Below are 15,162 nucleotides of genomic sequence, written 5' to 3' on the forward strand. Positions count from 1 at the left end.
AAAAAAAAAAAAAAAAAAAAAAAGGCGTCTTCTCCGCCACCACAGTAAATATCAGCAGTACTAGAAATACATTTCCCGTTGGCGGGATTCACATTTCGCGGGAAAATCTAGGTGTTGTGATTGGCTGACTGCATGTCACGTTTGTTGGTCATGTGCGTGATGACGTAAGTCAATCTCTGTACCGGTCAGATAAGATATTATCCTTCTGTATTTTATAATAGTAATCATAAGTTACAACAGACAAATGTTTTAAATTTTTACAATAAAAAAAATGTCATGAAATATTTGACTTTTTTGACAAGATACTGAAACGTAGTCTTACTGCTTCTACAACATTGTTAATTTACATGTTGTATTTATTGTATTTTATTACGTTCTTTGTTTCTCTTGAATATTCCTATGATACTAAATTGATGTTTTCCAAATGAAACCTAAAAGTGGAATATGTTTTTGGTTGCAAAGCACACATTATATTTTATGGTTATCTGATTTGCGTTGTCATATTGTTCATAGTATATTGTCAATAAAGAATTGAAGAAACAATTGCATAACCATCCAAATACTTAATGGATGGACTGTGTGAAAAGTGCATAAACATTTTTCACATAGTTTGTCTGATTCTTAAATTAAAATTTTGGTTTGTGTAAGTGTAGAGCACAGACAAACAAATTAATCCAGGTTACAGATCATAAATGTGGATAGAAAATATTTGATGTTTGCTTTAGTGTCTGTATGAGGATTGTGTACAACAACATTTAAATTTATCCTTTAAATTGAAGATGACATGTAATGACTCAATATAAACATAAATTATATTGAATCTTTATCAAAATAACTTAAGATATTTTGATAAGAATATCTTTAAAAAACTTAACTTAAGTTTAGCAAAAGCAGAAAACAGAATTGTTTCTAAATATGTTTGAGGTTTCTTCACATCAGCTTGTTTGGTCATAGAGACCCAATGTGGAAGTTATTTCTGATGTGAAGTCACAGTCGAGTACAGAGGTGGATCATCTTCGGCCTCAGATCTCGCTTTGACCCGGGGAACAGAGTAGATGACATCGTCTCTAGGACCACTGGCTGTGCCAACAGCGCCCCCAGTGGTCCTCTTGGAGAAATTCAGCTCAGAGTAGCAGAGTTTACCTGAGTCATCAGCCGCCTAGAAGAAGGAAACCCAGAGAGATCAGTGCTGCTTCTGACCTTGTAAAGGTCAAAAACCTGCAAAACCTTAAAATACTGCCCCCTCGTGGAAACCAAATTAATTTGTGTGTCTTTGTTAGGTCAAAGGTGTGAACGCTCGGTGATTACTAAGATGAAACTACCACCAGTAACAGACAAAACATCCACTTCACCAGAAGAGCAAAACTTTCTACCTACAGTTCTTAACTCTATTAAAAACAGACTAAATCAGCAGAAACTCAGCTACCTGTGAAACCAACAAACACATTTCCACCAGCACTTACTTGCTGAGTATATCTCCTGTCCTAGTTTGGTGCTTGTCCTAGCTTACCCAGTGAAAATCCCAAGGTTGTCGGTTCGAGCAAAGCAGCTCCCTCATCAGTGTGTGTTTGAGAGATTTTGAGTGTGAAAGGGTGAAAGAGTGTAAAGTGCTTTAGGTACTGATAAGGTAGAAAAGTGCTATATAAGTGTAGAGCAATTAACATTTACTAATTATGTAAATGTAAATTTGGTGGATTGGGGTCAGGGTCACTGTGACCTCACATCTGTCCCAATTGTAGAAATTCAATATCACAGGAACGTTAGTGAAGTTCTTCAAATTTGTCACAAATATTCAGTAGGCTCCAAGGATGAACTGATAAGATTTTGGTGGTCAAACATTAAAGGCCGAAGTCAATGTCAACTCGTGTCTATCCCATTCTCATCAACACTACATCTCAGAAAGGCCTGGAGAGAACTTTTATTACATCTGATACAAACATGCACTTGAACTCATGGATGAACTGATTAGAATATGAGCCTGGACACACACGTGCATGTGGTTTGTAGAATCATACACAAAGAATGCTGCCATTCTAGTTCTGTTTGTTTCAGCTCAGGCATAAAAATTCAAATCTCCCACTTCCCTTTGCAAAGTCTGTTTCCTATAGATACAAATTTTACAGGCTGAAGTCCACTACACACACTGTCCAAGGCAAATAATAAAATATGGTTTTAGGTTTGTTGGGTGGCTTAAGAAAAGGATTGTGAAAGGTGTAAAAATAGCCTGTGTTGAACACGATGCAGACTTTCTTACTTTGTGCTGAGAACTGTCGTCGCTGGTTCTGACTCTCTTTGAGTTGGTATATTTGACACGAGTGTAAACTGTGGAGATTTCCACAGGAGGAGATCTGCTGGGTTTGTTCTCCTTGATTTCCTCATACACTCGGTTGCTCTGCAGGAAAAGAAGAAGAGGTCTGGTTTGTAACATCAGCTGGTTTCGCAAAGTCAGATCTCAGATGACTTGAAACTCACCTCTGTGGCAGAAACGTACTCTGTTTCCACAGGAGCTCCTGAAAAATATAAACAGACGAATGCACAAGGTGAAAGGGACAAGAAGTTACTGTAGATCAGCGGCTGGAGCTGAAAATGTGCTTTTTTTTTAGAATCATCAGGTTTTAGGTTTTCTTTAGTAACATGATCCAGTCATAATCTCTGGGATTCCTCTGCATATACACATCAGTTTTCTTTGTTTTCAGACAGAACTAACAAATTCACTGAATGTTGGCTCAGAATGGCCCAAAACATCCCGGAGGTGGTGGTGGTGGACCAGAGGGATCAGGTGTTGCAGTTCTTTGACTTTGGATAATTTGGTCTTTAGTTGCACTAAAACAAGATATTACTCATAACCAGATCGTCTTGTCGTCACCTGCCACTGAATGAACCCTGATAATCTCTCATCGCTGTTTCACTATTTTTCCTTTTGTTTTTTCAGTTCGTTGCAGAAAATGCTTAAAAAAGCAAAAGACTGAGGGAAGTTTTCAGTCAGGTGTGATACAGGTTTAAATTAGTTTTTTAATTGAATAAATAGATTAAAAGCCTGCTAGTTAACAAAGTGTTACCATGGTCACCCTGAGCATCACGCAAACATTAGTGGATCTATTTCAAAAGTGAATTCTCTGTACACACAGCTATAATGTGCAATTTCCTGTGTGATGTCCTGTTGTCTCACCAGGTTTAGACCTGTTCCTGCAGAATATCAGCACAGCCAGTAACAACAGGACGAACATGAAGCCCAGAGTCAGGCTCACATACAGGATCACTGTGGTGGTTTAAAGACAAGAAAACTGTTTTACTCTGTTTTACACCGTTGCTCATATGAAAAATCTCAATTTAAACATCTGTCATCACGTCGGAGGTTCAGTAGTAAACTTGAAAGTGCATGTACTGTTAGTGTGGTTCTCAGATGGCTGCGGGTCTTTTGTTTCAGTGGAAGCTGATGAAGGTGCAGTGGTTGTTGTGGAGGATGACGGGACTGATATTGGTGTTGGTCTGGAAGTGGACGGAGCTGTGAAACAACAAAAAGTCAGTCAGAGTCAGAGACATTGGATGGTTCTTAAACTTAACATTGTCATTAGCTTCAGTAAAAACTCACCATCTGTGACACTGATCCTAAAGTCCCAGTATGAATCTGGAGCCAAAGTTCTGTCCAGACCACATCTGTACCATCCAGAGTCCGATTCATCCAGCTGTGTGATGCTCACATACAGAAATTCTCTTTGAAACAATCCTCCTGTATATTCAATCTCATATCTGCCTCTTGTAGCTGAATCACCATCAGTTTCTACAAGAATATTTTCTTCTTTTTCACAGTCGTTCTTACAGAACAACTTCCTGCTTCCAGAAAAAGTAAAGGAACATGCAACTGTGAGGTTTCTTCCAGGTCTTGTATACACGATATTTCCTTTGGGATCATCGTCTTCATACAGCAGAGCTGTTCAGAGGACAAACAGTCAGTTACTGTCTGTAACATTAGGTAAAGATTTAATCCACAGTCACACTGGGAGCTGCCCAGTTCAACCAGTCTGTGATGTTGTCTACACATTTTAGCTGGATTCTCATTTAGTTCATATTGACATTTTGGATTATTAAATGTCATTTGTTTTGTAACACATGATCATTTCAGTGAACAGTTAAACTTGTTTTTTGATTAATTTGACTAATGTTACAAATATCGAGTGATGTCATCCTGGATCAAAGCCTCCAGATGATCCAAAATGCAGCAGAACGTCTCATTTTTAATCAGCCAAGGACACATGTCTCTGCACTGTCCTCATCAGGTCCAAAACTCTGACTCTCACCTACAGAGTGGTCGACTCAACAGCACCTTCCCACCTGAACTCCCTCATCCAGGGCTACGATCCTTCCTGCCTACTGTGCTTTGCCCACAAACGGCAGCTCATGGTCCCATCACAACTCAGCAAAAGATCCCAAACTAAATTCTTTCAGCTTATTGGTCCCATGATGGTGGAACAAGCTCCCAAACTCTGCACGCTCAGCTGCCTCATGGCCAATATTCTAACTCTTCATAAACGTCCTATGACCTTAAACAAAAAAATCGATCTGTCTTTTCTTACACTTGTGTCTCATGAAACAGAAACATTCCTTCTTGTAGCACTTTGCTTTAGTGTTTTCTGCTTGACTTGACTTTTGCTGCTTGTTCCTCACTTTTTGGATTCGATTTCGATCTGTCTGCTAAGTGACAGCATGTAAACTTACTGTATTATACTGGTTAGAAATAAATGAGCATTTATGAGACTTATACAGGGATAAAATATAAAGAAAAACAGCTTTAAAGCAGAGGGATGCATGGAGTTAAACGTCCCAGTGCTGTTATCAACACTATCAATCAGATTGTTTGGTCGGATCTAACTTGTTGAACTTTTTTGGATTAAGAAGTGTAATTTGTTTTTATTACATATGAATTTTATTTGTAAAAAGCTGAACTTGTATTTTGACTAATTTCCATAATGTTTTAAATATTGAGTGATGTCACATGTAATAATTGTAGTAAAATTAATATTAAAACACGTCTCTTCAAAGGCCAAAACAGATGTCAAAAGGACAAAGTGCAAAAACAAAATCACAAAAAATAATCTTGTGAATCTTGTGGACAGTCCAGAGGAGAAGAATCCAGAATTGAATGTAAGTCAATGGCAAGTCAGTGTGTGTGTGTGTGTGTGTGTGTGTGTGTGTGTGTTGCACAATATTTTAAAAAACTGAGTGTATCACAGATTCTGATGTTTTACAGCATAAACTTCACTTTCTTTGAAATTCTTTTCCTTCAAACCTCATGAGACATATAAACACATATTCATGTTCTTTTGGTAGAAACTCACCGTCTGCAACAATGAGTCTAAACGTCATTATTGAAGCTGAAGACAAAGTTGGACCCAGACCACATCTGTACTGTCCTGAGTCAGATGTGCTCAGATCTTTGATGCTGACAGAGAAAGTAGAAGAAGTTAGAAAACCTTCTTCCTCATATCTGATGCTGTATCTTCCTCTCTGGTTGCTGTTACTTGTTGTTTTAATAAGAATATTTTCTTGTTCACATGGTTCTTTACAGAAGATCTTCCACTTTCCTGATGAAGAAGAGAAGCATTTAACTGTGATGTCTCCTCCTTTGGGTTTTGTAAAGATTTCTGCATTGATGATACTGATGTTTCCATCCTGCAGAGCTGTTGAAAAGATTCATTGACAGTTACTATTTGTATGTGTTACAGTTTCACACTAAAGCTGCACAGTTCAACCACAACATGTGATGAAGATCAGAGACTCTGTCTGTTCAGTTTCCAGAATAAACTGAAAGTTTGAAACAATCAAATGACATTAGTAAGGATTTAGTAAAACTACACCTCACACAAAGATTTAGGATCCAGAAAGTCACTTTCACATCACTGTGTTGGTTTCAAAATGCTGCCACTAATAATTTCTTGGACAATATGTTAGTGCTCTTCTGATAATGAATGACTTGTTATAGAAATGGACAAAATAAATAGAAAAAGGAAACTTGCTGGTTGTGAAATGTCAGGATCCAACAACTTACTGAGTACTTTCCTGGTAATTACATTAAAAACGTATCATACGAACTAAGTAATTCCAACACGTTAAAAGCAGGTAAATACGGAGAAACTACAGCAGGAAAACTCAACTTAAGGACCTTGTAGTTGTGACCAGTTTAGGTTGGTGATAACTCATTTATTTGTTTACTTGTCATGAAAGTAATTATGTACTATTTAGCAATAAGGATCGTACTTTCCAAAAAACACACATTGATAAAGTGTTAAAGTGATAAAGACAGTAGCTCCTTTAAGATGTGGAGACCACTGAGCACAATGTTCAACTTCTGATTGACAAAACACTTTGCAAATCATTGGTAGAGATAATGATGATGGTCATTATAACTATAATAATAATTAGACATGTTTGTTGGCTAAAAATCAAACACAATGACTTTGCAAAGTCCTGCTACACAACAAAAACTGTGTTTGACTTTCAGTAAAGGAAGTTGATGATAAGGGAAAATAATAAAGTGAGTTTGTGTCATAGTTGCCACAGTGATGTGGTTTCCTCTGAGGAAGTCACAAACTATGTTTAAAGGATTATTTAATTCGAGTTAAACAAAATCTACAAACCCAAACGTATGTGTGAATGATGAAGAGATGAAGAAACAGAAACACAGAGTGAACGAACTCACAGAGGAAGAAGCAGCAGATCAACGTGTGGACGACCTTCATGTTGAGGCTCTGATGGTTTAACGCTGCCTCTCTTCCGTCTGCTGAACCTGTAACTTGTCATTTCTCTAAATGCTGAGGTTCCTCCTCCAAACACTAACAGCTCTCCTTCCTCTGCTTCACCCTCTGTGTCTCACACCCTCATTAAAACTCACTGAAGGTGGATTCAGAGTTTTTGCCTTTAGGATAATTCAGGTTGGCTCCAACATGTCCGTTGGCTTTCGTTGTTTCTGGTTGTTTTTCTAAGTGAAATTAAGTGAAAATGACGTCTTTCTGCCCAGTGACCACATGGCAGATCAGGGAAGAGACGACGTGACCTGCAGTTATTAGTTTGGTTTCAAATAATGAGTCAAACATGACACATGACACTTGTAATAAATATATAAAAAAAAAACATAAGTTCTTTGTAGTTTTTTGTAAAACATCAGTTAATATTTATTGAAATCCTGACAGAAATATCACTGAATCTACAAAACTGAGAGTGTACTTTGGTAGAAAGTTCACAAAGTATTTAAACTTACGTGATTATTCAAAAATAATGTTTGCATTGTTTCCTCTATTTCTAGGAAGAGAAAAGAGGAAGGTGATGTGTGATGGAGAAAACGTCCACATGTTCAGTTGTGTAACCTTTGTGTGACAAACAGTCCTCAGCTTCCTTTAGGTGGATGTCTGAGACACTATGAAACATTTTGATCCACAACGTTGTTTTCTTCCTGAAAGCAAAGTCTTGTTCTTCTCCTTCCTGTTTTTCCTTTTCCTGAGCTGATTCTGTGCAGTTTCTCTGCAGGATTTATTTCTGAAGTCAAAGACGAAAAGCAGTAAAACTGAAAACTTATCACAACTATCTGATACTTGAGTCGTTGTTTTTAAGCCGCGATGCTAAACATTCTGTGATTTCACATATTTAATAATATGTTATATCCAATGCTGTTACCTTGAACTTTTCAGAAATTGTAAGGACCAACTAATCACATTTCTCTGGTTCTGTCAGCTTTATTATTTCTTTATGTTTCTTCCCAACGCATGTGGCTTCAGTGGGATAAAAAGCTTCCTCACCAAGTGTAAAAACAGCTGCCCGAGTGTTTGTGCGGCTGCTTTTGCTTTTTTTTTTACAGCAGCACATCTCTGAGCAGAAAAGGCCTGAGGTCATTTTAACTGTCCAGTCCAGTGAATATAGAAACCTGACACTTGGAAGCAGAATCATCCCAAAATAAGCCACAAAGTGACCATCATCGAACCTGCTGCCTTCACTTAGCAGTAAGGCTAAAGATGATGCCTCAGTTGATGCCCAACAATAAAGAAATGCAGCAATCTGATTTTGTTGGGTTTTGTTATTTGATTTTTTATTATCTTATGTGTTTGTGAAATCTTCAGTTCTACAAACAATATTTATTAGTTGTCAGTAATAAGCGAAAAACGGATTATTGTTTGCGTATTTGTTTGTGTTATTTGTGTGTCAAACGTCCCAGTGCTGCTCATGAAACGACATCGTACAATCAGATTTTGCATTGGAACTGTTGTATTATCAATAATAAAAAAGTTATTTGCAAGAATGAAAAATTAAATGTAGAGTAAAACGTAACTAGAAGAAGAATCAATTCAGGTGTGTGAATAACCCTTCAAAGGTCGGTTCTTTCCGAGTGTTTTCACACAGTTTGAATTCCATTTGTCAGGTCAAAGTCAGACTTTGAAGCTTTTACAGTCACTGAGTTACTGTAACTTCAGTATGATGACAAGCAGCTGTTGTTATGTACTTGCAGTAATGTAGTATTTGTTAAATGCAGTGACAAACACACATTATAGTTAAAATATACAATGAGGTTGTGCAAAAAGGTATAAAAGATTTTTTAATTACTATCAGTACTTTGTACTCATTTCCCAACATACACAGATGAACTGTTAATGCTGATTACTGCTGCTCTCCACACTTTGTGATGTTGAACGAACAATAATACTACAAATAGTTTAAATCATGGTCTGAAATGCTGAGGTGATGCACAGCAGTAAAAAAATGTAGTGTTACACCATCAAATAAAACCGAGCTGATCTTTGAATTCTGAGTTTAGTTATATATTTGTTGTTGTTTATTTGAGGACACTTTCTCCCAGAACAACAATCAGATTTCCTGGTCAACAGCTATTAATCATTTACAGATGATGCTGAGCAGAAGACAAACAGCTTATCATCATCAAAACATCATGTAGAGGCTGTTTTAGATGTGAGCACAGTTGTTGGTGGAAACCACTGCAGCGATCAGTGCAACAAGCATCAGAAAAGCAGAAGATTGTAGGAACATGATGAAGCATTTTCACATTCAGACCCAACAAGAAGAATTGAGAGGAAATCTGCTTCACAGTGTCTGACCATCATCACCGTCTCAGCTTCTCACAGCGTCACAGACACGATCATGTCGTTTATTGTGAAGTAGAAACAAAAAATTTCAGTTTAGCTCTTTTGTTAAAATAACAACAACAATAATAATAATGACAACAACAACAACAACAACAACAACAACAACAATAATAATAATAATAATAATAATAATAATAATAATAATAATAATAATAATAACAACAACAACAACACAGATCCTCTTTCATTTGAGAGAGAGGACAGCAGGGGGCGCTGAAGCTCTTCACCACATTCTCTTCTGAATTCTTGACTACTATGCTGTTTGTGTAGTACTGTGTTCTGTGAAGGTTTTTCATGTTGTCTGAACAAATCAAGACTTAAAAAACCAACAAAGTACTTTTCTTCTGTCACCTGGGCTTTTTTCTTAAGTTTCAGGTCAACTTGAACAACTGGTATTAACAGAAATTCTGTAAAATCTTAAAGTTTCCTTCGCTGTGGTTTCTATGCGAGTGTGGAGTAGATTTGGTTGTGATCCCTGGAGGCTGGATCGAGGGTCTGGTAGGTGGATTCTTCGTTAGTGGGGACTGGAGTTGTGTTCTCGTAGACAGGAAACTGAAAAAAGCAGAATAAACAAACTAAAACACATTTACATGTCTGTAAATAAAGTTTCCAGGTTTGTTCTGGAGAACGAACACAAAATTTCTATTTGTGTGAAAATATTACAGATGGTGAAAAAAAAAACGGGTTATTTTTTCAGAAGAAGTTTGACGTATGTTCACTTTTTGAATCTAAAATATAATGAAGGTGATGCTCACACTTGTCTCTGCTAAATCCACGTCTTTAGTGCTGGAAACTGAGCCACTTGGTCACAGACTTTTTTTACTTGGCTTCACCTCCTTTGAGTTGAATTTGAGCTTTTTTTATTAAACAAATCTGAATATTTGATTTCTTTTTTGCTGTTTCCATCTTAGTTTGTCCCACAGCTGGATTCTAAGAGACACATAAGCAAAACTCACCTCCGTGTTCGTTCCATTACTCAAGTTTCCTCTGGTCCTCAGATCTGAGCAGGAGACAAAATACTAAGTTATTATTATCTTTGTTTTAGATAATTGAAGTGTGAATGATTTGATGATGTCTCTTGTTGGGTCATTTATAAAACACTAACCAAAGTCCCACAGATGCAAAACCTGATCTTCCTTGGAAGTAATGAAAGAATTGAAACACGTTTGATAGAATTAAAACATAAAAATCACGTTTTGTCAGTCAGAGATGTGAAATATTCAGGCTGTGGAATCATTAGGAGGCAAAATTTGGGAATTGTCATTTGCAGATTCGTATAAATATAGTCAAATAAAAACTACTAGAGATTTACAGTAAAGGGAAATAAGGGATAAGGCTAATTACAGTGAAGATTCCTCATCATCATGTGTAACATTTCATGATCAGAAGAGGCAGAGCTGAGCACTGGTAGGACAGGTAGCTGTGAAGGTGTTACTGAAGACCAGTGTGTTCTCCAAAAACCAAATGAGGACGAGAAACCTGTTTATGGAAGGTTTTACCTGTTTCCTCACTGCTGCGTCTGGATTTCCTCTTAATGCAGATTATCAGCACAACCAGTGACGGGACCACGACCAGGACGACCAGAGTCAGAACCCCAACAAGCAGAAAGTCTGTGGTACGAGAACAAGTTCTTTGTCTCTGAAATTCTGAAGAAGAATCTGTTTATTTCCTGCAGCTTTGTGATTATTCGAGGTGTTTTCACTAAAAATACACTCGATGACATGTTAATCTAATTTCAGCTACTGCCTCATTTTTCTTTTTATGTCATTCAGAAGTCGACCAGCTCAGTCACAGCACTAAAGTTCATGGATTCTAAGCTTAAAAATGAGGCTTAATGGGAAACTTTTGCTGTTATGTTCTTGTTCCCTTAAATGTCCCTTAAAATCTAAGGTGAATATGCAACAAAGCCACTTTACAGGACATGTTCTCTGATTCTAAACGTGTTTCTTTTGGTACTAGCTTGGATAGAACATATAAATGAAGGACATTAACCTTCCGTTTAACTTCATTATATTAAAATACATTTACTTCCATCTGAAAAACTCCTCCAGATGACATCACCTGTTATCATGGTCAACCTGCTTTTCCAAAACTCCACTAAACGATATCATTTAAACTCCTAATGCTGAAAAACTCCTCCAGGTGATGTCGTCTGGGGGAGTTTTTCAGCAAGAAGCGGAGAAATATTTTAATGCAGGGAAGTCAGAGGATGAATGTACAGTTACACCCTAAACTAAAGCCGTAGACATCAGGCAGAGAACTGGTGAAGTGCATCAATCAGAGGTGACCACAGGAACCAGAGAACCACTACATGATCTGATACAGATGTCCAAGGTCTCCAGTCAATCACATCCACATTTGTCTAGTACATCAAACCTGTGAATTTCTCCTCATACAGTGTCTGAGGTACTGAATGTACTATCATCATCATCATCATCATCACTATCACCATCATGGATAGAAACATCCATCTATCCGATGTTTCTGAATGTACCTGAAGACCACCCTGTGATAGAGGGAGGCTGGTAAGTTGTGAAGCTACTTGTGGAGCTGAAGCTCTGTGTTGCTGCTTCCGATGGGACTGAGGATGAAAAAGGTTTGGGTATCAAGTCTGGTTAAACACAAAGAAATCATTACATACAGGGACAAAGAAGATGTGAAATAATTATTTTCCCATCTGACAGGTCGGCAGAGTAAGTAATTAATAAAGTAACTGATGTTTTTGATCTTTGATGTTCAAATAAACTGTAGTTTGCTGTTCAGCTCAGTGTTCACTGTAAAAAATAATGGATTAGACAAACTCAGCGAACAGTAAAATGTATCTCTATAAGTTAAGGAACCAACAAGTCCTTCAAATGTAACACCCAGAGACACCTTCCCTCTCACACAGACCAGTAAACCAGCAGGAATAGCGCCACCATGTACAGAGGCAGGTGTTTGTTGGAATTGCACCGTTTATGAAGGAAACAGCGGCTTCTTTTCCTTAACGTGGAGACAAAATGCCACCAGTTTTTGGTTCAGGGTCTGACAGAGAACCGTCAGTGATAGGTTGAGTTACATAAAGATGTTAGGGTTAATAAAAAAATTAAAAAGCATTTCAATTGTTAGAAAGTCCAGTGTTTTAAAACTCTGCCTCCTAAGAAAATATGAAAAGTATGAAATCTTGGTGTCACATTTATTATTGCTGGTAGATGTCAGTATGCAATAAGATGTAACTATTGTTTTTCAGGAATATTACAAACAACATACTTGTATTTCACAGGACAGTGTCAAACAAACATGTTTGTTAGCTTCAGTAAAAACTCACCATCTGTGACATTGATCCTAAAGTCCCAGTATGAATCAGGAACCAAAGTCCTGTCCAGACAACATCTGTACGATCCAGAGTCCGACTCATCCAGCTGTGTGATGCTCACATACAGAAATTCTCTTTGAAACAATCCTCCTGTATATTCAATCTCATATCTGCCACTTGTAGCTGAATCACCATAAGTTTCTACAAGAATATTTTCTTCTTTTCCACAGTCGTCCTTACAGAACAACTTCCTGCTTCCAGAAAAAGTACAGGGACATGCAACTGTGAGGTTTCTTCCAGGTCTTGTATACACGATATTTCCTTTAGGATCATTGTCTCCATCCAGCAGAGCTGTTCAGAGGACAAACAGTCAGTTACTGTCTGCACTTCACATTATGTAGTTTGATCACAGTAGATAAATATTTAACTGGATTCTTGAGTTTGTTTATATTTTTGGATTAAGAATTGTAATTTATTTTTATTACAGAAGTATTTTATTTGTAAAAAGCTGAACTTGTATTTTGACTAATTTCCATAATGTTTAAAATATTGAGTGAGGGGTGTGAGTGTGTGTATGTGTGTGTGTGTGTGTGTGTGTGTGTGTGTGTGTGTGTGTGTGTGTGTGTGTGTGTGTGTGTGTGTTGGACATTATTTAAAAACTTGTGTGTATCACACAGTGTGTATGTTTTGATGTTTTACAGCATAAACTTCACTTTCTTTGAAATTCTTTTCCTTCAAACCTCGTGAGACAAATAAACACATGTTCATGTTCTTTTGGTAGAAACTCACCGTCTGCAACAATGAGTCTAAACTTCATTATTGAAGCTGAAGACAAAGTTTCACTCAGACCACATCTGTACTGTCCTGAGTCAGATGTGCTCAGATCTTTGATGCTGACAAAAAAAGTAGAAAAAGTTAGGAAACCTTCTTCCTCGTATCTGATGCTGTATCTTCCTGTCTGGTTTCTGTTACTTGTTGTTGTAATAAGAATATTTTCTTGTTCACATGGTTCTTTACAGAAGATCTTCCACTTTCCTGATGAAGAAGAGAAGCATTTAACTGTGATGTCTCCTCCTTCTGTTCTTTTATAAGTGGTGATTTGTGCATTGATGATACTGATGTTTCCATCCTGCAGAGCTGTTGAAAAGATTCATCGACAGTTACTATTTGTATGTGTTACAGTTTCACACTAAAGCTGCACAGTTCAGCCACAACATGTGATGAAGATGTTCAGTTTCCAGAATAAACTGAAAGTTTGAAACAATCCAATTTCCCTGTTGTTACAGGGCATGTTCAGTACTGCTGATATGGGTTTGGCTCTTTTTTCTTTCTACCCTCTTTTTCTATAACTCACCAAGACACAAAAATTATCTCACACTTTAAGTATGAGATCATTTTTCATCAAGAGGAGAATATGAAATATGAAAATACTTTGGATCAGAACGTTCAGGTCACTTTGAAAGATTAAAATGCTGCAATTAAAAAGTAGCATAATGGTCCAGAAAGTTACTGTGGTGGATTCAAAATGCTGACAGACTGTTAATGGCAGCTATATAATAATAATAATAATAATAATAATCAGTGGATCCTTATAGACAGAGAAACATGTCAAACAGCTTCTCAAATGTCAGGAGCCAACACTCACATGCAGAAAATCGAGGCTGTATTGAATTTGGACTGAGGGGAGAATAAAACAAGTTATCATGAGAACATTTACATTAAGTCAAATGTCGGCAGGAAAAAAGTCACAGAGAAAACATCAAAGCAAAGTTCTATGAGAAGACGGGTTTCTGTTGTTAGTCCAAGAATTATTATTATTATTATTTTATTTTTTTTCTTTAAGATTTAAGCGCATAGGAAGAGTTCTGTTTCTGTTTCTGTTTCTCGATCATTGGGAGTGAGGCTGCTGAGAATTTGGAAGCTTGTTCCACCATCATGGGACAAGCTTGGTGTTTTTGCTTGGTGTCAAATTGATTTGGACTCATTTACAAGCCTGCATATGGATAAATGAAGACTTTTGTTCTCTTTAGGTTTTTCTTTTGTGACTCCAGCCTGGCTCTGATTATCTTTAACAACATAAACCACTCGTGAAAATCTACAGGTGCAACTCAACAACTGAACTTCTGTGAATAAAGACAAAAATATGAAGAGACAGAAACACAGAGTGAACGAACTCACAGAGGAAGAAGCAGCAGATCAACGTGTGGACGAGCTTCATGTTGAGGCTCTGATGGTTTAACGCTGCCTCTCTTCCGTCTGCTGAACCCGCAACTTGTCACTTCTCTAAATCCTAAGGTTCCTCCTCCAAATACCAACAGCTCTCCTTCCTCTTCTTCACCTTCTGTGTCTCACACCCTCATTAAAACTGACTGAAGGTGGATTCAGAGTTTTTGCCTTTAGGATGGTTCAGGTTGGCTCCAACATGTCCCTTTGCTTTCGTTGTTTCTGGTTGATTTTACAACAGAAATTAAGTGAAAATGACGTCTTTCTGCCCAGTGACCACATGGTCACTGTAAGTAAAGAAAAGAGGAAGCATGTTCCATTTTGTAACCTTTAACTGCCAAACCCAAACAGTCCGGACTCTGGTTTCTTCAGTCACAAACCACACAGATGCCTCCAACCTTTTTTCTTCAAATACTCAAAGTAGAGGAGCTGTATCTCATCTTTCTTTCATTTTCTCCTTGCTTCTTCTTATTGCTTAGGAACTGTGTGACTTTTCAG

At 37.4% G+C, this 15,162-nt stretch overlaps 2 protein-coding genes across 3 annotated transcripts; both read right to left on the minus strand.

The window, feature by feature from the left end:
• On the minus strand, window positions 1-6,962 carry LOC137139820 (uncharacterized). The gene is made up of 8 exons (XM_067527593.1): window positions 6,698-6,962; window positions 5,337-5,678; window positions 3,593-3,931; window positions 3,386-3,505; window positions 3,170-3,259; window positions 2,473-2,510; window positions 2,255-2,392; window positions 1-1,159 (listed from the first exon to the last, which is right to left on the minus strand). Exons 1-8 carry the CDS (start codon window positions 6,735-6,737, stop codon window positions 971-973), a joined length of 1,296 nt encoding a protein of 431 aa, XP_067383694.1. The 5' UTR covers window positions 6,738-6,962; the 3' UTR covers window positions 1-970.
• A 1,245-nt stretch (window positions 6,963-8,207) lies between these two features.
• Window positions 8,208-14,880, minus strand: LOC137139823 (polymeric immunoglobulin receptor-like). Of its 2 annotated transcripts, XM_067527595.1 has the most exons (7): window positions 14,620-14,880; window positions 13,231-13,578; window positions 12,454-12,792; window positions 11,641-11,727; window positions 10,646-10,756; window positions 10,103-10,146; window positions 8,208-9,698 (listed from the first exon to the last, which is right to left on the minus strand). In XM_067527595.1, the coding sequence occupies exons 1-7, from the start codon at window positions 14,657-14,659 to the stop codon at window positions 9,588-9,590; spliced, it is 1,080 nt and encodes a 359-aa protein (XP_067383696.1). In that variant the 5' UTR covers window positions 14,660-14,880; the 3' UTR covers window positions 8,208-9,587. The 2 variants fall into 2 exon arrangements, with proteins under 2 accessions (XP_067383696.1, XP_067383697.1); XM_067527596.1 differs by lacking the exon at window positions 11,641-11,727.
• Window positions 14,881-15,162: the final 282 nt, after the last annotated feature.

The sequence above is a fragment of the Channa argus genome, chromosome 13, assembly GCF_033026475.1.
Source record: "Channa argus isolate prfri chromosome 13, Channa argus male v1.0, whole genome shotgun sequence".
NCBI lineage: Eukaryota > Metazoa > Chordata > Actinopteri > Anabantiformes > Channidae > Channa > Channa argus.